General features: G+C 37.6%; 1 protein-coding gene across 2 annotated transcripts; it reads right to left on the bottom strand.

Moving 5' to 3' along the window:
* Positions 1-1,240: 1,240 nt before the first annotated feature.
* Positions 1,241-21,996, bottom strand: cep135 (centrosomal protein 135). Of its 2 annotated transcripts, XM_048206411.1 has the most exons (26): positions 21,671-21,996; positions 21,069-21,210; positions 20,225-20,415; positions 19,957-20,124; positions 19,711-19,855; positions 19,274-19,358; positions 18,800-18,928; positions 17,048-17,263; positions 15,301-15,366; positions 14,454-14,604; positions 14,123-14,355; positions 12,657-12,809; positions 11,176-11,316; positions 10,860-10,937; positions 10,535-10,686; positions 10,285-10,400; positions 8,876-9,030; positions 8,657-8,712; positions 8,375-8,543; positions 8,162-8,272; positions 7,435-7,620; positions 5,825-6,034; positions 5,512-5,714; positions 2,286-2,390; positions 1,977-2,132; positions 1,241-1,862 (listed from the first exon to the last, which is right to left on the bottom strand). In XM_048206411.1, exons 2-26 carry the CDS (start codon positions 21,185-21,187, stop codon positions 1,841-1,843), a joined length of 3,516 nt encoding a protein of 1,171 aa, XP_048062368.1. In that variant the 5' UTR covers positions 21,188-21,210; positions 21,671-21,996; the 3' UTR covers positions 1,241-1,840. The 2 variants fall into 2 exon arrangements, with proteins under 2 accessions (XP_048062368.1, XP_048062370.1); XM_048206413.1 differs by lacking the exon at positions 1,241-1,862 and having other exon boundaries at positions 1,973-2,132.
* Between the last annotated feature and the right edge of the window lie 250 nt (positions 21,997-22,246).

Below are 22,246 nucleotides of genomic sequence, written 5' to 3'. Positions count from 1 at the left end.
GCTACACTGCACAGAGCGAGAATATAAGGCTACAACCTAACTTTAGTTTAGTCGTACTGTTACTCACTGTCAGTGTTGGGGGTAACGCATTACAAGTAGCTTGAGGTATGTAATCAGATTACTTTTTCAAGTAACTAGTAAATTAACGCATTACTTTTTCAATTTACAACAAAATATCCAAGTTACTTCTTCAAATAAGTAATGCATTACATTTTCACATTTATTGACTGACAGCTCTCCTGTCCCCATGTTGAGAGAAATAAAGTGCAGAGGTGTTGTGTGCTCTGTGTGAACATGATGGTTATTGTAGTTCTAGATTAAATGTAAACATACATTTACTCATCTCACTAGCACAAAAACATTCAGTATTCCTGTTGTATGTTGTTATTAAAAAATAAACAAGCAAACCCAGCCCACGTAAGAAAAAGTAATCTAACGCATTACTTTTCATAAAAAGTAACTAACGCAATTAGTTACTTTTTTTAAGCAGTAACGCAATATTGTAATGCAACACTTTTAAAAGTAACTTTCCCCAATGCTGTCAAGTACTGTACTGTAAAGGTTTCTCACAGGTGAATGACAAATGATGTAATCCAATAACTTTATCTCTGGTCGTCTCGCTTCTGGTCTGTGCGTGTTTTGGAGGAGGCGTGGCTTTGAACAGCGATTTGCAGGAGGGGGGGGGGATCACCTATTTGCACCTTTAAGGCTGGGATTGTTTTATTGTTAGCCATGAAAAAAAAAGTTTGATCATTTCTTTTCAACAAACCCCATGATTTGAGGTATCGTCATTGTCTGTAGCAAATGGTGCAGAATGAGTTTACATACCAAAGTGTAATACTTAGTGTTGAGCAGTTGCCTGGCTTAGCAAGCTCCACTAATTAAATAGCAAATTAACATGAAAAATGAGAAACATTCAAAATGGAAAAAAAACCAAAAAAACTTCAGCTCATTCATCTTGTTACTTTTACGTTTACAGGGTTCACATGCTGTTAAGATCAAATAAAAGCTAGAAGAAAAAATAAATAAATAAAAGCTAGAAGAAAAAACTAGTTTAGGAAGCCATAGTGAATAATTGTTCTTCAGAAGATCAAAGTTTTTCTCCTATTATATAAAGAAAAAAGAACTGACTGATTTATCATCAAACCAAATGGAATTTGACTTTTATATCAAAAGGCAGAAAAAATAATTACATAAAAATAGTACATAGAGCCCAGGATGAATACCAGACAAAGACAGATTATATTAAAAACTATGCATGTTTATTCATTAAGTTAAGTAGTAAACATAAATTATACATACATAAACATATAAAACACAGGTTGGAGTGGTAGTGTGACATTTAACATAGCCCTGAGTAACATGGAAATAACTTTCTGAAGACCTCTTTGGTCACTTTTATTACTTTATTTCACTTCTCACTTCAGGCATGTTTTAGAACAGTTTTAATATTTAACTTGTTAGAAAAGGTCTGCCATGTAAATACATGAAGTGCTACAAGCTGCCTCGTTTTCAATTACAAAGTCCAAAAATATTAAGAACAATAATGACAATACAACTACTGCAATACAAATTCTTTCATGTTATTACAAAGTGTATGATTTTAACATCAACACTGCTCTACATATTGGCTTTGGTGGCATAATTTTGCCTTTGACCTTAAATAAATATACAAGTACTTCCCTTTTAGAAGCCCAAGAAAATATCTTCTAGACTGATCTCAGAGACATTTCTGGCCCAACACAAAGTTTCTTCAGAACTGATTAAACAAGAATCTTCCACACGTCTGTTTTGTGTCAGCACAAACGTGATGGGCTGCGATGAATCATTTCCTTTTCTGCTACTCCTTAAAGCTTACACTTCTGAAAAATGTGAAGTTAAACAGATTACTTTAAATCATACAAGCACGGTTATGAACATCACACAAGAAATAATATCTGCAGCACTTTTACAAGCATGTTTCAAGTAATCCTCACTTTTCTGGTGTCTTGTCTGCGGAGTGCTCTGGTGTGCGGAGGATGGAGCGCTCAGGAGAAGTAGGCCGGGGACTGAGAGAGGTGCTGAGAGGGGAAGAGCTTCGCAGTGAAGAGAAAGATAAGCCCTGTCTGCGCATTTCCTGCACAGCTCTCTCCCTACCACAAAAAAAAACAATGCCACACATTCATCAACATTTCACAAATCAGCATACCAAGATCATAGCAGCCAGGCACATGCAAGAAATTTATTATGTAGACTATTTCAAATGGTTTGAAGATGGTTAGGAAGCTCAGTACTTTTTGTCTCACCTTTCAAAGCGCTCAGTGGTTAGCTGTCTCTTTAGGACGTCCATTTCTGTCTGTAGTTGAGACACTTTTCCACGCAGCTGAGAAACCTCTCTAGCATGACCAGCCCTATGAAGACACATACATTTTGAGATGTCGAAAAATTGCAGTAAAACATCCTTATTTGATTGATGTCTGTTTGTTCTACATGCTGCTATCGCCATGGCAACTGCACACTTGCACTAGGAAACACTATTGAGAAACTGCTTGTTTGGAGGAAAGCAACATTCAATGGACTCTTTATGCAGCCTTAAAGAGGACACAGTGCTCTGTGTATGCCAAAGACAAATGCTTTACACAGTTCCCTGTATAACAGACTCTAACAGGAAACAATAAATAATGCGATTACACATAAAACATTGGCAGAATTACTCCACACATTGTATAATCAATCTACACACACACACATATATAGCCGCCTGATGTTTTAGAGCACTGTCAGTTAACAAACATGTAGTTTGCTCCCCTCTAAATGACCAGGTGGGGCTTGTTTGCCTCCATCTGTTCTGTTTCCCAATGATCCCTTATTCCTTTCTCTGGACAACTTGTGTACAGAAGCTCTGTGGCCTCCTCTATTTTTCAAATGCATTTTAATCACACAAATGCATTTTGCACTACTGTAAAGTGACATCACTGACCGAGGGTCTCCATGCCTAATCGATAATGAAATTCATCAATTACTTTTTATATTATACTGATTAGTTGTTGTAGCCCTACAGATCAGTGTGTGTGGAGCATCTGCTTAATCCTTCCTATTTGTAAAGGATTTCATTACATTTGGTCCTCTTTAAAACACATACCAATGATGTAGTTTGATCTATTTTTAATCTATTATTTTTAGGGATGCAACGACACTTTTTCCAGATGGAGGCTGATTATTTTGGTACTCGTCAATACCTGTATTTTCATTGCATTTGTAAATTTTAAATATATTAGGTAGAGAAACGAAAAGAATATGAATCATATTCGTTGGTTTAATTTGTTTAGCAAATGTATATTTCCTTCAGTTATTTTCATGTTTAATTATGCCCGTTAAAATGTATAATCTTGTGTTACTTTCACTAATTAATGTAAATTATCAGTCAGTAATAAAATAAGAACAAATAATCCAATTACAAATAGCAAAAATAAATACAATAGAGCAAAGATACAAATGAAATAAACACTGCTTTTCAGGTTTTTCGGTAGGTCTAACAGTAGTTTTCAGGTACAGAATTTAAATAAAGTAATCAAATGTAAAATAACACTGCGTAGCCTTCACTGTATAAATTAAATATAGATGAATCTTTATTAAAGTTACAAAAGTAATTCAGTCAAGAGCAGTGAGTGATTTCTTTGTCTTTTGTTGTTTGATTAACATGAAAAACACAGAAGCAGGTTTATCAAACTGCTGTCCCTTTAAAGGATTATTTCACCCAAAAATGAAAATTCAGTCATTAATTACTCACCCTCATGTTGTTCCACACCTGTAAGACCTTCGTTCATCTTCGGAACACAAATGAAGACATTTTTGATAAAATCTGATGCCTCAGTCAGGCCTGCGTTGCCAGCAAGATCATTTCCTTTTTCAATGCCCAGAAAGGTACTAAAACATCTTTAAAACAGTTCATGTGACTACAGTGGTTCAACCTTAATATTGTAACGCAACAAGAATACTTTTTGTGCGCCAAAAAAACAAAACAATGACTTTATTCAACAATATCTAGCGAAGGGCGATTTCAAAACACTGCTTCATGAAGCTTCAAAGCTTTACTAATCTTTTGTTTTGAATCAGTGGTTCGGAGCGTGATTTCAATAAACGAGCTTAGTCTGTTTAGAAATTTCAATAGTTCACGTGACTTTGGCAGTTTGATATGCGCTCTGAACCACTGATTCAAAACCAAAGATTCGTAAAGCTTAGAAGTTTCATGAAGCAGTGTTTTGAAATCGCCCATCACTAGATATTGCTGAATAAAGTCGCTATTTTTATATATTTTTTTTATGTTTTTGTTTTTTGGTGCACAAAGAGTATTCTCGTCGCTTTATAATATTAAGGTTGAACCACTGTAGTCACATGAACTGTTTTAAAGATGTTTTAGTACCTTTCTGGCCATTGAAAAAAAGAAATTATCTTGCTGGCAATGCAGGCCTCACTGAGCAATCGGATTTTATCAAAAATATCTTAATTTGTGTTCTAAAGATGAATGAAGGTCGTACATGTGTGGAATGACATGAGGGCGAGACACGGCTTTCTGGGCATGCGCTTTGGATGTTTGTGCACAGTAAACTTTTTATCCTGTAAACATCCTGTAATAAATGTACCATTCGTTATACATAAATCAAGTAACATCAAGTAAAGTTTTTACATATACGATTTAGTTTTAAAGGTGCTAAAGAGGCTGTTTTTTTATACATTTTTGCAATATTACTTGAAACTGTCTTTACTAACTGATAAAAGACTATTTATTAGGTGCACTGAAAGGAATATTATTAATATACATCATCTGTGCATGAGGTAGGGCCTTAAAAACATCAGCCAATTGTTTACGCGATCATCGCATAAACGATTGGCCCTCTGGCTTGTCAATCACTGCCATTACGTTCCTTGTGAGAGACGTGCGCGCTTCAGTAACTTTCCACACTCCACAGGCGCCGCATGCAATGTTTTTGTCAGGAGTAACAACTGCAGATTATGAGTTACCTGCGGTGAGTCCGACATAATGAATCCACTAACACGACACAGCGAATGCCGGTGGTAAACAAACACTCGTATACCAATACTCGTGCACGAGTTTTTATATCAATCAAACAATCTTAAATGAATCATGGTTTCCACAAAAATATTAAGCAGCACAACAGTTTTTAACATTGATAATAATAAGTAATACATTTCTTGAGCATTAGATCAGCATATTAGAATGATTTCTGAAAGATCATGTGACACTGAAGACTGAAGTAATGATGTTGACAATTCAGCTTTGCATCATTACATTTTAAAATAGGAAATAATTATTTTAAATTTTTCACAATATTACTGTTTTTATCATATTTTTGATCAAATGAATTCAGCTTTGAAGAGCATAAGAGACTTCTTTCAAAATCATTTAAAAAAATCTTACCAACTAAATTTTTTAACAGTAGTACTAACAAAAAAAACTAAACAAAACAAAAAAACATAAATGGCACATTTGCTCATTGTTTTTCCACTTACGTTTTGCTGTCAGCGAGAACGAGGCGGTCCTTCAACACTTTGAGCTCAGACTCTTTCTCGCTGGCACTCAGGTGCGTCTGAAACTCCTTCTGTCGATTGGTAGAGAGCAGAGTCTCAAGATTGCGTACCGTCCGACGCTCGCTGTCCAGCTGCTTTTTCAGAAGCTCCATCTCAGAGCGCACATCCTCCAGTTCACCCGTCACCTGAGGTTGGTGTTAAAAATGTACTTTTAGTTAGTTGTACATTCACTTACTTTCAAACCCTTTCTAAAGATGAAGTTGACATGGGCGAATGGTGTGCGTGTAAGTCTTACTCTCTCCAGCTCCATGCTCTTAGCCGTCAGCTGGCGAACGGTGAGCTCTTTGCTAGAGTCGAGCTTAACGCACAGTTCTCTGACAGAGGCCAGATCTGCCAAAACTGAGGCTTTCTCGGCTCGAGCCGCCTGGACCTCCTCTTCCAAACGAGACATTGCCCGTGCCAGCGATGACACCTGAGCTTCATATGCTTGCAGAGCATTCAAGTGCTGAGAGAAAACACAGGTTATGAGGCAATAGAAACCATTTAGGGTATGTTTACATGACAATGATGTACTAAAAACAGAAAAGTTTTTCCTTTTTTTCCATGTACAGGTGACAACGTTGCCAAAATGATCCCCATTCACATGACACCGAGAAAACAACTAAAAACGCTGTATTTTGCATGCCACGTCAATAGTTGGCGATGTCACTTTGTAAAGAAAAACTACGTACTATAGAAAAACATGTAATATGCATGTGCATGATGTCAATGTTTACATAAATATGCATTTTTGTAGTTTACACTGAGAAAATAAATGTATCGTTTTCAAAAACTTGCAGTTTGAAACCAGTTTTCAAAAGTTTGCATTTTCAGGCCCCCAAAACAGCATTGCTGTGTAATGAACAGTAGGGATGGGCGATATGGACTTAAAAATATATCACACTATTTTCTGGTATTTATTGCAATAGCAATAAAAATATCAATGACAATATAAATATTACCATTCTCCACTGTTTTTGGCTACAAAGGATAGCTGCATGCAGTTTTACAAGTCTCATAAACACAAACTTTGATCTAAAGTAAAACGTATCCATCATCAAATAGGCCCCTGTAATACACAAATTACATAAAAGAATAAAAGAAAAACCCCAGTAAAAATCCAAACACCAGCCTTGCAGAAATGGAAAAGTTGCAGATATACTTTTCTTCTGTAAAAGTGCAGATAATGTTCAAATAGTGCAACTGTGCTAAAAAAACATCACACAATAATTCAAATCAATTACATTACCACCCACTACGGGACAAACCGGTGTTATGTTCTCAATGAACATTATTTTTACAGGAAAATACAACAAATAATATCGTTTACATGTAGCACGTCAGTTCTGTGTGGAAAGTCAAAGTCCCTTGCTCTCTCTTTGATTGTGTGAGAAACACTGAGCACTCAACAAAGCGACGGCGAGTTGGGTGCCTTACACTAGTGTTTACTGTGCGTCAAATACACTGTGCATTCATTGAGATGAACTGAAATAGTCTGCTTTACAGATCGCGAAACTCTCACTCACTCAGAGTGTTCGGCGAGTGAACATATATCTGTGTGTACCAGTTCCAGATTGTAGAGGTAGCTCCTCGTTTAGTGATAAACTCCTTCTTAGCTTCATGTCTGCCTTCCACCATAGTTGTTTTCGCTCTGCACGAGCTGCGAAAGGGTCCACACAGAAATACATCATCAACTAGGCTTTATCGTTATTATTGCAGGAAGACTAATTCTTATCGTGGGGAGAATCATGCGTTTTGGCTGTTCATCGCCAATGAACAGCCAAAACGCATAAGAAGTTTTCCATTTTTAGTTGATATCGGTGTCAGGTAAACAGCCCCTTAGCGTGCTCCTCATGTCACTCGTACCTCCTGTATCTCTCTGTCCTGCAGTGAGACTCTCTCTCTGAGGTGCCTGCGCTCCGTGTCTGATGAAAGCAGCTCCAATCTAATGGAGTTGTTTAGCCCTTCGGCCTGCTGCAGCTTCAGCTCTCTATCCTCTGACTCAGTGTGGATGTTTCGAAAACGCTCCAGCATGTCCCTGTTCTCCTGTTCCTATACACAACATGGATAAACCAGCATCAGTGCAAAAACAAACTAAAGTAGTTGCTAAATGACTATATATGCATTTGATATGCAATGAAATTCAATTGAATTTAATTCTGCATTTAACTGAACTTTTTTCCAATTAGTATTTTTATTAATATTAATTTTTCCATGAAAATAAGTTTGGGATCAAACAATAATTGATAATTGGCCGCAGTGACCACCTGCTGAAGACCCCTAATCAGTTTAATTTAACTATTTATTGAACAATAGCATCTTTAATCAAATTGCTTTTGCCAATGTTTTAAAAAAAGCAATAATGCACTTAATTGTGCGACAATGATTTTACTATGGGTAAGGAGGTTTTATAAAAACATATTTACCTTTGAGAAAATAACTAAGTCACCTTTCATGACTTAACATTTTGGTGATTACGTTTTTAATTTTTTTGTTTTAATATAATAATTTTTTTATCATAAACCGGTAATATTGACATGATTTCAACATGTCATTTCAAATTGCTGGAATGTTTTTCCTCTCCATCTCTCACCTTGGCAGCCATTAGGCTTTCTATCCGCGCCACCTCAGAGATGTACGAATGAACTCTGAGCTTCAGTTCATCCCTCTCATTCAGAGCTTCCTGCATTTCTGCATGCACAGCCTGGAGAAAGGGACACAAAAATGTGAGCAAGTGAAATGTTCACTGGTCACAAATGTCACTTGAACAGGAGTGGGTTCACTTTTCTCATCTACTGGCGTGTACCTGATTTTCTCTGGTCATGGTGGCCAGATCATCCTGTAACCTGCGGTTCTCTCTCAGCGCGACCTCTCTGTCTCGACTAACCGTTGAGAGTTCCTCTTGTGATTGATCCAGCTGTCTGCGTAGGCTAGCGATTTCCCTCTCTCGACTGCTCAACGCCCCCTTCAGCTGACTAAAATATATGTCACAAAAAAACACTGAAGACCTTCCATTCCTTTCTAACAAGGCAGAAACATCCCATCATTCTGAGAACATACATTTTAACAACAGAAAACAGACACTTACTCCAAAGAGTTCTCCAAGTCAGTGACTGTTAGCCGGACTTCCAACAGAGTCTTTTCCTGTAGATCAAAACTTACTTTATGAAGCAGTACCACAAAAATGTTCAATAATTTACTGAATGCAACTAGTTATCTTCTCTACAAATATGACCAAACATTCTGTATTGACAACAGCGCTGTAATAAGACGTCCCCTCATACTGTGTGCTGAGTATCAGCAGTACCTTCCTGTGGATCTCCTCCTGTAGCAGCACCACACTCTCAGTCTTCTGGTCCACATCGTCCTGCAGGGCATCTTTCTCTCTGTCTAGAGATGCTATTGTGTTCTGCAGAGTTGCAACCTCATCCTTCTGAGATGAACCATGTCTACTCAGATCAGCTGCACAATAACACAGCATTTAGAATCTTCTTTCCACACAACACATTATCTATTAGAGCTGCACGATTAATTGTTAAAAGATCATGATCTCGATTCAAAATCTTATTCCTAAATGACAACAGTTTTGCTATGTCTATTAATCCTTTGGCAAGTACGATCACAGCGATTTAAATAAGCTGCTGACCTAGAGAGAGCAGTTATCATGTATAGGTATGAAACAGCTTCATAGTCTTTTCAATCACACAGTATCATTATTTCTGTTACAAACATTTGAATTATTACAGAAGTACTGGGATAAAAGTTTATAGTTCAGATATAAACACTGATGTCTACAGTCGGGATCAAAATAGAGCAAATCGCCTTTTGAAAGTAACTTGGCGCTTCAAATAACTATTGTATTAATTACATCATTACACTAGTAGGTGGCGACAAGTGACTGTTAATGGTGTGTTAATGACTATACTAAAGCATAAAAATATCATAATATGTTTGCAGATATTTAGGAATCATGCATCAGTTCACATTCGAAATGTGAGTTCCATGTCGGAATGTTTTCGTTTTGGTCTGTGAGATGCCGCACACTGCCAGGGATGCCAGTTGGTGGAAAACACAGCTTATAGTAGCCATGGACCCAAGCAAATGAACTGGGTCAGAGATCGCAGATTCTACCCAACCTAACAAGCCTGAGCATCCATCTGTCCAGTATGTCCAGAGACATATTAAACATGGATAAATCAACTCATTTAAAAAACATTTAAATAAAAAATAATAATAATAGCATAAATATTAATTACTGAATTTAAATAAGTATGTAATTTAAACAATGGCATGTTGCCTTCAATCATTTCCCAGTTATGTAAACATTGCTCTCAACTTCTCAATTATTCAGATAAAGACCCTGTAACCTGTTACACGTTACATGTACTTACTATTGTATTCATAGTAAATTATAATTACAATGCATAATTACAAGCAACTAAACCTAAACCAAACCCATATGAATAGTAGAAGTTATTAATATTGCTCAGTGCTTATTTGTGTAATTACACTGTAACAAGGACACTAATAAAGTAAATAATGTGTAACCTAAATTAGTATTGGCTTAGTAATGAAGTAACGGTACTTCTGACACCCCTAATACAGAGATGCATGAGAGAAAACAGGAAAGAAGAGACAACAGATAATAATCAGATAAAGGTGTGCATTTTAGTAAATTAGTGCAACAAAGAGTGCAACACTGCAAGAAAAACACACCGATTTTCTCTTCTAGTTTGTCGATCTGTTGGTGAGCTGCCTGCAGTTCACTGGTCTTCACAGATAATCTGTGCTGAACATCTGAGAGAGACTGCTCCATCTGCTCCTGCAGAAGCCTAAACACACACACAAACACACAGAAACAAATATGAAATATCAAGCTGCTTTGGAATTTGGGTGGCACATATTTAAGCACAAGTACGACAGGCATAAATGCCAGTCTACAGTGATGGTACACAAACACACAGACCTGAGCGCACCGATCTCGACTCTGTGCTGTGTGGCCTCCTCTACATTCTGCACTAGCACTGCTGACTGAGACTTCAGCTCCTTCTCAACAGCAACACGACTCTCCTTCAGCACAGCGACCTGAGTGCGCAGATCAGCCTTCTCTCTCTCCAGCTACACACAGTAATGCATATTATGAGATGCATCATTTAAGGGCACAAAATGGTATTAAAGGGCACAAAAATAGCATTTGGAATTAGCTCATAACTATCCAGACATGACTAAACACAAAAACACTAGTCATGTTTGTGAAACTATAAACAGTTCAAGCACTATTAGTGTTGTACCATCTCAATAGTGTTCTCCAGGTCAAAAATCCTGATCTCCTCTTGTCCTCGGTCTGTTAGAGCTGAGCTCTGGGTAACCTGTAAAGAGAAAGAGAGGAAAAAGAAAAAAAAAAAAACACTGGCAGCTTTATTTTTGGCAACTTTCCCCTTAACACACAGCTATACCACTCAACCTACAAGCGCAGTACAGTTTAGAACTGTATTGCTGAATTCCAAACGCACGACTCCAACCACAGAAAACTGCTTGTACATACTTGGGAGCTATTTATGGTCTGCTAAAAAAAATAAACTCATTTGCAAACACACAGACACATACCTTGAGTCTGTCTCTAAGCATGTCTCTCTCAGCAGTAACTCTCTGGAGTTCAGCTTCAGTCTGTTCACTGTCGTCTCTGATCCTGTGCTGGAGTTCAGAGGACTCAAGCTCCCTTTGGACACGTCTCAGCTCCTCCTGAGTCTATATTTAAATCACATGCACAGCTATTTCCCAAGAAAACAGCTAGATGTGTATCTTAAAGGTCCCGTTCTTCGTGATCCCATGTTTCAAACTTTAGTTAGTGTGTAATGTTGTTGTTAGAGTATAAATAAAATCTGTAAAATTTTAAAGCTCAAAGTTCAATGCCAAGCGAGATATTTTATTTAACAGAAGTCGCCTACATCGAACGGCCAGTTTGGACTACATCCCTCTACTTCCTTCTTTAATGACGTCACTAAAACAGTTTTTTGACTAACCTCCGCCCACAGGAATACACAAGAGTTGCGTTTGTAGAGTGTGTTTGACGCCATGTCGTCGAAACGCTGTTATTTTCATCCCGCAGTCCAATCACCGGGTCTGATTCCGGCTCAAATTGATAGGGTAAAATTAAAGACATGTTTACAATAACACTGAGCGCATGCATCTCCACGTTATGGTAAGAGGCGTGACCTTTCCGGGCAAGATGCGCTAAACTGCTGTCGAATCACAACACAGGAACCGCTGACACAATCAGAACTCGTTACGTATTTCTGAAGGAGGGACTTCATAGAACAAGGAAGTCATCAGCCCGTTTTTATGACAGTGGAAACAGCGGTATACAGATAAGTAAATTATGTGAAAAATACTGTGTTTTTTCACACTCGAAACATGAACACATGTTATATTGCACACTATAAACATAATCAAAGCTTCAAAAAAAACACGAAAAACGGGACCTTTAACTTAAATGGATACTTCACCAAAAAATAAAATATCTGTTATCATTTATTTACTCATGCTCATCCAGTTCCAAACGTGTTTGACTTTCTTCAGATACACACAAATGTAGATTTTTAGAATAATAATCCAACTGTGAGCCCATATAATGCAAGTGGATAGGTTGCATTATGTGCAAAAGTTGACACTTCAAAAACCATGCAAATAGCGCAACAGTAATTGATACGACCGCAGTGGATGAATCAATGCCTTCTGAAGTGAAACAACAGGTGTGTGTGAGAAAAATACTAATATTGACTAACTTTTAAAAATTTAAATTATCAAATTCCAGCCAGCTTATTCACGAGTTCACACTTGATGTAAAATGTCAGCACAATGTGAAGCTCATACAAAAAGTGGCACTTCACAACATGCTGATGTTTACGTTAAATGTGAACTCATGAATGCCAGTATGACAGTTGGCTGGAAGCAAGAGACAGTAAATTATGAAATAATTTTTGGCTGGAGTAAATCACAAAGTGATGGTTACATGAAGAAGATTCTGACATTCTGATTTCAGACAGCAAACAGATGAAAAGCTTTGCAGGTAGCAGGTGGTGTCTCACCTGCTGGTACTGTGAGCTGAGCTGGTCTCTCTCTGCAGTCAGTAGTTTAACTCTGGTCTGGATGTCCTCTATATGTTTCTCAAAGCCCAGGAGCACTGACTGTAGCTCATCCCTCTCCTTCACTACACGAGAGAGCTCTGCATCACCATCTCTCTAGAAAAACAAAAATAGTCAGTTTCCCAGCAAGGTTGGCCCAATCATGTGCAATACTGATATTTTGATAAATAATTTTAATAATTTAAATAACTGTCTTAAAGATGCAATATGTAATATTTTCTGTCCGCTAGAGGCCTATTCAAAACAGCTTGATGACGCCAAGTTTGAGCGCGGAATCTTGGGACATAGTCTTCACCTCAATGAACGGTGGAATAGAATTGGGATAGGACCCGGGAAGAAATCATGTTCATGGATGCGATTATTAATGTAGTATTATTAATGTAGTATGAAGCAGAGCAGGACCAAGTGTTGTGGGAGTTGAACAAGGCCGCTGGAGCGATTGCTCAACACACGCCTCACGAGCAGCTAAACTTTTATTATGCCGCAGTCGCCGGCGCCGCTTCCGCTTTTCTGGTCATGAGTATGAGGTAAAGCAGCTCTGTTTATCATATTAGATACATTTGAGAGTGTTGAAAATGATGTTATAACGTTACTCTGTGAGTCGCTCAGTGGCTGCTATGAGACACTTGTTCAAAATCAAGAAAATTAGATTTAGCCTAAACAATAAGACTAAACGTGTTGAGCTATATAACAATAATTAGTTTTCTGTCTATAAACGTAACCAAACAGTTGTTCCCTTGTCTATTAAAACATATAAATATTAAAGCGTCTTTGGTGTTTCCATGGTTTCTACAAAATAAAACCGGAAACCGAGGATAACGCGGGTATGACGCAATTGACAAGCGACTCCTCACACGTCCTGGAGCCTTGGTTAAAATTGCAATTTTCCTCACGATTTACAAATAGTTGCAAACATTTGAGATATTGTAAGTACTCAACTGAACAAAATATTTAACACTGGCCTAGTGGTTTTTGGATATTTTACTGCAAAATTTGTACATATTGCACCTTTATATAAAGAGTCAATAATCCGTAAAATGGCCACAAAAAAAAAATTTAAAAAATCCTGCCGCCTTGTTGGAAAATCAGTTATGATGTATAAAATAAAAGTAATAAGGAATAATGAATGCATATTGCATACAAATGTATAGATGTAATAAAATAATTCATAAATAATTGTAATTATATCAATTAGAATTCATTGTAATATATTTAACATTTTCACATTGAATAATATTTTTCATATAGATTTCTTCATTCCATTTTCATTCACATTTTCATTTATTTCAAACCAAAAGTATATTGTTAACTGGAAGGTTTATTTACATTTCATCTGGTTGTGCATCTGTTAACAACCTGCTTAAACCATGTATCATCATTGTAATTAAGAAGTAACTGTCAGCTCGCACCTTTTCATACCAGCTGCCTCTTCCTCTGGGGCTCCTCCCCCTGCCTGGACTAGGGGTGGGGCTTTTGTCTGTCCTGCCCCTAACTAGACGGTACCGTTCCACCTCCTGTTTGTAATAATCCCTTTCCTCCTCTAAACTTTTCACGAAGGCATCTAGACGGGATGGAGAGTGATCCTTGCCACACATCCCATGCCTTGCATGCATTCGCTCTAATTCTAGAATCATCTCCTTATCTGAAACAAATACAGCACTAAAATTAAACAGGTAAATGACAAACCATATATATCACTTTACCCACAACTAATATATAAAGACGAGTGTTACATCTCACCAGCCCGTGTAATTGCTTCTATTTTGTCCTGAAGTCTCTTTTTGTCTTCTTCCAGAAAGTTTATCAGTCCCTCCATCTTGTCATTCTGTTCTTGAAGATCAAGTAGTTGATCCCTCAAACGATCTTTCACGTGATCTCCATCTGCCATATCCTGCAACAAATCATTGCAAGCTTTAGACATTTGACTGAGTCTAATGGACCATAAAGCATTAACACTAGGGTTGTGCATGAGTAATCATGCTAGTAAAAACATTGTCTGCTGTAGGCAACAATGAAATATAATTTTCTCACTGAATCTCTCACCTAAATCACAGTTAAAACTGATGGTGTATGTACTTCAAATTTTGATGATGCAAATGTTTTTTAATTGGTCATTCTTGGCCTTTTTTTTAAATAAATATAGTCGTTAATTTATTATTGTGTTATTACTACTGCATTTTTTTTTTTAAATGCCTAGGTTTCTGAAACCAAATACAGTTTTTAATTTACATGTCATCCTTGTAAAACAATTTTCAGATAAACACAGACACATTTTTTGTGTGCGTGTTAAGATTAATTAACTGCAAAATTACTTAAAATGCCCATGGGCCAATAATAAAAAGTGGGATATCTGAAAGGCTAATAATTATTCAATCCAATAGAAAGACATTCCTTACAGTCAGAAATCTTTAATTGACATTTTAAATTATTTACACAAAGATGGTAAACAAAAACATTATACAGGAGCTATATTAAACCATCCACGTCATGTCAGTCCAGACAGAATAAATGTGCTGTTCTGAACCAGATGGTTAATTTAACAGCTCATTTCACACGCTGCTGTGTGGACAGTGGACCATGCACATACCCGTCTTAATGTAGAGATGACCTCCTCCAGGTCCTCTAGCTCCCGCTGTTGACGCTGAATCTCTTTCTAGAGACAGAGATAGAGATAGAGTCAGTATAAGTATCACTACATAAAGCTAGATATTTAAAATATTAAAATCCAAGAATTAATACATTGAGACCAAATATTAATATTATGATCAGTATTATTAATTATTAATTAATATAAATAAATACTACTAATATTAAAATATTACAATTAATATATGCTGCAAATCTTTTTTTATACCACATATTAAATGTAATCTGATATTATAGTCTATATAATTGCCCTAGGCTGTTTTTCCCAAAAGCATCGTGAGCTAAGTTGATCATAGAGAACATTGGTGGCAATGGTCTCATGATCAATTTGGGCTCACTGGGCTCTTTAAAGGGTTAGATCACCCAAAAATGAAAATTCTGTCATTTATTACTTACCCTCATGCCGTTCCACACCCCTAAGACCTTCGTTAATCTTCGGAACACAAATTAAGATATTTTAGTTGAAATCAGATGTAGGGCTGGGCGATATATCGCATGCGATTGTCACACGCATTTCGTCAGTAAAGCCGGTTCCCTGATTACCGCTAAATCGCCATCACCTGCTTTCAAATGGAGCGGCTTTTAATAGACAGTACCGTAGATCACTGACAAGCTACCCAATATCGCGTTCATTATCGAAGGCGATTCATCTGCGATAATGAACGTGATATTGCGTGGCTTATCAGTGATCTACGGTTCTGTCTATTAAATGCCGCTCCATTTGAAAGCAGGTGATGGCGATTTAGCGGTAATCAGGGAACCGGCTTTACTGACGAAATGCGCGTGACAAACGCATGCGATATATCGCCCAGCCCTAATCAGATGGCTCCGTGAGGCCTCCATAGTGAGCAATGACACTTCCTCTCCCAAGATCCATAAAAGGTACTAAAAACATATTTAAATCGGTTCATGTGAGTACAGTGGTTCAATATTAATATTATAAAGCAACAAGAATATTTTTGGAGTGCCAAAAAAACAAAATAACGACTTATTTAGTGATGGCTGATTTCAAAACACTGCTTCACAAAGTATCGGAGCATAAATGAATCAGTGTATCGAATCTGCTGTTCGGAGCCAAAGTCACGTGATTTCAGCCGTTGGCAGTTTGACACGCAATCTGAATCATGATTCGATACACTGATTCATTTATGATCCGATGCTTCCTGAAAGCAGTGTTTTGAAATCGGCCATCACTAAATAAGTCGTTATTTTGTTTTTTTTGGCGCACCAAAAAAAAAAAAAACGCTTTATAATATTAATATTGAACCACTGTACTCAGATGAACTGATTTAAATATGTTTATAGTACCTTTATGGATCTTGAGAGAGGAAGTGTCATTGCTCCCTATGGAGGCCTCACTGAGCCATCGGATTTCAACTAAAATATCTTAATTTGTGTTTCGAAGATTAACGAAGGTCTTACGGGTGTGGAACGGCATGAGGGTGAGTAATAAATGACAGAATTTTCATTTTTTGGTGAACTAACCCTTTAAGCAATGAAACAAACAAACAAAAAAAATAAATAGAAAAAGAAAGGCAGATGTTAACAAAACAGCTAAAAATCAAAAATTATATATCAATATTTTGGAAAAACAGTTTCATTCCAACTCACGCATTAAGAGTAACAATGAGGCTTAATTTAATTACTTTAATTTTTTTTTTTACAAGTATAGACCCCGCTGAGATTACCTTGGCCTCTTCCAGCTCCATGTCAGCAGTCTCTAGAACCATCTCTTTGTCTTTCTCTAGCTGCTGGGCGAGCTGGTCTATTTGAGTGAGCTCCTGGCACAGCTCTTGATTTCGAGCACTCAGGTCAGCCACCTCACTAGACACAGTCTTCTTCCTCTGCTGCAGTCCGTCAATTCTCTGCTCCAGGGATCTGTTGGTCTCCTGCAGATACTCTATCTGAAAGAGGAAATTAGTTATTATCAGAGGGGGGGTTAGCGTCAACATGGAAAAAACACCTGCAGACAGAAAAGGATCAGTCTGAACTATGATTGTCAAACGTACCGGTACCAGTCGGTACTGGTACGGTAATAGTTGACAGTTACAGCATTTCTGCAGTACCGGTTGTACTGAGTACTGAGTACATTTCGGTACCTGTTAATAGATGCTGCTTTCAAATGCTCTCGTTCATGTTTTTTTTAACAATCTCTGCTCGTCAAAGGTTTCTATTTACAGTGTGTTTTTACAAGAGTTGAGCACTGTAGCCAATCACAATCATATCTGATGAGCGTGTGAATGCAATGGCCTATCGGAGGTGCTAGTCAGTAAGTTATGCCGAGTTCAGATTGCACGATTTTAGCTCCGATTTTGGCTCGCCAACAGGTTTTGAGAAATCACCGACAAATGCCCGAAATCACAGGCAAATCGGTGCTCGTTCACACGAGTGACAATCACGCAGTGTGAACAAGCAAAGACGCGATCTGAGAGAATTGCCGACGAGTCGCCGACGCCCGTGAGATATTTGGCATGCTAAATATCTGGACCTGTCGGCGATTCAAAATCCTGCTGTGTGAAAAGTGTTCTGACTGAAAACTACATCGGCGATGACTGACAGCCAATGAGAGAGCAAGATACAGAGCAGCGGGGAGTTTGGGGAGGAGTTATAGACCACAATATCAGCAAGCATGGCTTCATTCACATAAACATTACAATTACTATCAAACAGAACCACAGCACAAACATTTGTTTGACCATTCGCAACAGCAGCACATTGAAAAGTTATGTATTTACCTCCAACTCTCGTTGCAGAACACACAATCCACAGTCTCCCCAACCATTTCCTCCTCCATATTTTTCTTTTCTTTTTCTTGTATTCGCTGCAAATCAGCGCACAGGCAACTCGTATTGCAAGCTTCTTGCGGGCTACCATTTTTAATAATAATAATAACTCCGGTCCTGCACGCGTGATATCGCGTTGTTTCCTTGTCACATCTCGCGTGTTTGGTTGTGAAACGTAGTTTGCGTTCCAGACAGAGTTGTCGGCGATTCTTCCTATTGTAAAGTCATGCAGTGTGAAACCTTCTGTCGCCGATCCATTGTGCAGTTTGAACACAGCAGCGACTGAATGCTGGCCAAGATAGTCATGCAGTGTGAAAAGAACAGTGACCCGACTACTTTGAAAATCGTGCAGTCTGAACTCGGCTTTACTCAGAACCCACTTAATGCTGAAAATGCACAAGGCTTTGTTTTGTTCAGCGTGAGCCGCATGTTCATGAATCCTTTCAATAACCAACAAAGTGTAAACATGCCGTAAATAAGATCAACTTTTTTTTATCTGGTACCGAGAACTGCAAAATTTTACTGGTATTGGTAACCAGGGCCATAGCTGGGGGAAAGGGATGTCCCTCTCGGCTGAAATCACGTTCGATTCGGTGGTCTCAGTCAGATAATTTGCAAAACAAGATAAAATAATTACCAGATGGTTATCCAGTTTACCTGCAGGTTCAAATGAGCAATAAGTTTTTCATTGCTGATGTTTTGAGCCTCCAGAGAGATGACATCATTAGGTCGACCACCATCCAGAGCTCGATTCAGACGCTCAATCTCTTTATCTCGCTCTTCCACCTGTCCACAGAGCACAAGGAAAATTCGTAAGGGTTAATGTTATGAGCAAAGTTACACTGTTAATATATGATAAATAAATAACAGAGATAATATTATTATTAGTAATGACTTATTAGTGCGCATATATGTGGGCTCCTAAAGGATGTCTCAAATAAAAAGGATTAAACAAGTTTAAGGAGGACTCTCAGTTCCACTTTCATTTTAACAATTTTAACCACTCTGTCGTTCTCCCCAAGCAATCAAGTAGTAGCTTATGCAAAAAAAAAAAACTGCCCCCTGAAACATTAAAACAGCAGCTAAGAAACACAGTAATTAAATGTGAAATTTAGGTGAGTGCACACTTACCTGTGTGTTGAGATGTTTGATTCCAGCCTGCCCTCTCTCCAGGTCAAGCTTGAGCTGTGCCACGTCCTTCTGGAGCTCCTGGATTCTATACAAAGATTCAATGTATTTTTTTATTATTATAAAAACTGTAAAAACTGTTTTTAACTAATGCTATGTATATTTATAAATTTTGTTTTTATTTTAACAAACATAAGTATATTCACTTTTAAATGTTTATTTCATGTTAATAATATGTTTTTATATATATATATATATATATATATATATATATATATATATATATATATATATATATGCTTTTTTTCTTTTCTTTCCTTAAGACTGAATGGTGCTTTTTTCTTTTCATTCCTCAAAAAAAGACTGAATGTGTTACCTATAATGCATTATTTACAAAAGAATTGATTTATTATGATTCCATTTTGTTTTCTTCCCCACACCTGTCATCAGCCACCTGAAGAAGATCAGCGATGTACGGATCATCTGGTTGTGCCACAGATGGAGGGATGGGGCCACCGGAGGGTGGGAGGAGTTCATCTATCTGCATCCGCTGGCGTCTAAACGGGATTGATCGCTTCTTCCCTCCTAATTAAATTAGTCACTGATCATAAATTATTCTAATAGCAGCATAAACAGACAAAGGTGAATACCATAGCTGGAACGTTACATAAAATGTACCAACCAACCTGGTGTCTGAACAACAGCTTGCATGTTCTTTTCTTGGAGCTGTAGGATACGCTCCGTCTTGGCTTTGCTGTCCTTCTCAAGGGACCGAACTTTGTGCACATACTGATTATTGAGGAACTTCAGATCAGAGGTTTCATGGTCCAGTTTCCTGATGTAGGCCTTCAGCTCTGTTAACGGAACAATAGTGGTTATTATAACCATTCCATGTGATTAAAAAAGATCAAATCCGTTTGCAACAGGATTTGAGGCATTAAACCCAATCTGTACCCCTGCTGATCCGATCCTTCTCTTCTCTCAGTTTCAAAAGCCCAAGGTGCAGCTCGTTGTTTTCTCTGACTATCCGGGCATTTTCAGCTTTATACGGCTCCAGAAGAGCATCCACATTCCGACTCTCCTTTTCTGTTTTTCCTGCAGCAATCTTAGCATTTCTGAGACTCTCAGTGGTGTGGACCAGGTCACTGAGATATAAAAGAAAACAGATTGGTTATGCTTCCATCAAATCATGTTTCACATATTATATACATTAATAAAATGTTTCATGTATTTTTTTTTTATGAAGACTATTTGCAGCAATTAACTAAAGTTAAAGGGATAGTTCATCCAAAAATGAAAATTCTGTCATTATTTACTGACCCTCAGGTTGTTCCAAACCTGTATAAATTTCTTTGTTCTGTTGAAAACAAAGGAAGATAATTTGAAGAAAGTTTGTAACCTGGCTACTTTGGGCCACCATTGACTTCCATATTAGGAAAAAAAAATACTATGGAAGTCAATGGTGGCCCAAAGTAGCCAGGTTACAAACTTTCTTCAAATTATCTTCCTTTGTTTTCAACAGAACAAAAAAATTTATACAGGTTTGGAACAACCTGAGGGTCAGTAAATGATGACAGAATTTTCATTTTTGGGTGAACTATCCCTTTAACATGTTAATCTGTGTCAGCTTTTTTATCTGACACATACAGATATGTTGGCAAAAATAAAAAGTAACAATTATTTGTCACAGAGGTAGTGAAAATAATGGCAGGCCAAGAGTAAATTTGAACTACCGGCCCAGAAGAAAAAAAAAACTTTATTGGTGTGAATAATACTGCATACTGTACACAGAATTCACCTGAAGAGCTTCTCAACCAGTGGCAGACTCTCAATGGCCAGCGGCTGTCTGTAGCCCAGCTGATCTAATCGCTTCCGCAGATTGACGAACTTCCGCTCTGCGCTGGTCGTCATGGTCATTCAACACAAATATACGCTCCGCTCTACATACACAATAATTCACATGACAACAACCGAGCCAACACTGATATTACAGAGACTGTATGGCATATGAAACATTCACACACCAGCTGATTTAATATCTTTATTATACCTTCATAAATAAATGCAAACTGAAAACTTATTGATACATCTACTGTTGAACTTTCATGATTTACTAAAGATCAATAGGGTCCATGCCAGTTAAATATATCAGATTATAAATGAGTGGCTTTTCAGAACCACTGAGAGCTTCAACGCAGTCAAGACAATAGATAGAAACTATAAAATCCAAAAACAGACTATATTTATCGGTTGTAGTGAGCTGCCAAACTAGACGGCACTTTTTGGTGCGTTGCTTACTAAGTGGGCAACTCACTACGTTTTAAAACGCGACCATAGAGTTACAATAATCAATTTAATATTACCTAAAATGAATACACAATTTTCACAAAACATACTTACTCCGACGCTTGTTGTTGTTTACGTAAACTGTCAGTCTGTCTTCAGAGGGAAGTTTGCTGTATTAGCTTCAGTCTTCATTCTGCAGCATATCTGGCACACGGAAATAAAGCTTTACTCCTCAGGGGGAACACAATAAACGATGCAACAATTAACCCTGCAAAGTCTGCTTGCTGCTTGTTGTTTGGGTATTTCGCCTCAGCGCTTTCATTTTGTGAAACTGTTTGAGGTTAGCATCAGTGTCTACTGCAGATTTCCTCCCCTACCCACGGTGAACGGTCTTCCGGTGGCGGTAACACTGTTTGAAAATGGCGCCGAGGAGAAGAAAAGACCTCTGCTCATTCCCATCAAACTGGAGTCATTGAAACAGCGCCATCTAGTGGACATTGAGTGGAAAAAGAGATAAAAGTGGTCAGAGAAAGCAGTATTAAAGGGATAGTTCACACAAAAATGAAAATTCTGTTATCATTTATTACTCACCCCTCCAAACCTGTATAAATTTCTTTGTTCTGCTGAATATAAAGGAAGATATTTTAAAGAATGCTTGTAAACAAACATATTTTTTCTATACTATGGAAG

Source organism: Megalobrama amblycephala, linkage group LG11 (assembly GCF_018812025.1).
Source record: "Megalobrama amblycephala isolate DHTTF-2021 linkage group LG11, ASM1881202v1, whole genome shotgun sequence".
Taxonomy (NCBI): Eukaryota; Metazoa; Chordata; class Actinopteri; order Cypriniformes; family Xenocyprididae; genus Megalobrama; species Megalobrama amblycephala.
Note: the sequence above shows the minus strand (reverse complement) of the source record. Positions and strands in the feature narration are given on the sequence as shown.

Bases quoted from the DNA above. Each gene is read 5' to 3' on its own strand.
- cep135 (XM_048206411.1), bottom strand. From the start codon at position 21,187: ATGACCATGACGACCAGCGCAGAGCGGAAGTTCGTCAATCTGCGGAAG. The intron at 8,544-8,656 runs GTAAGTGTCTGT...CATATATTTTAG, and splicing joins GACTTGGAGAACTCTTTGGA to TCAGCTGAAGGGGGCGTTGA. The intron at 6,035-7,434 runs GTACGAGTGACA...GTTTTCTCTCAG, and splicing joins AGGACAGAGAGATACAGGAG to CACTTGAATGCTCTGCAAGC.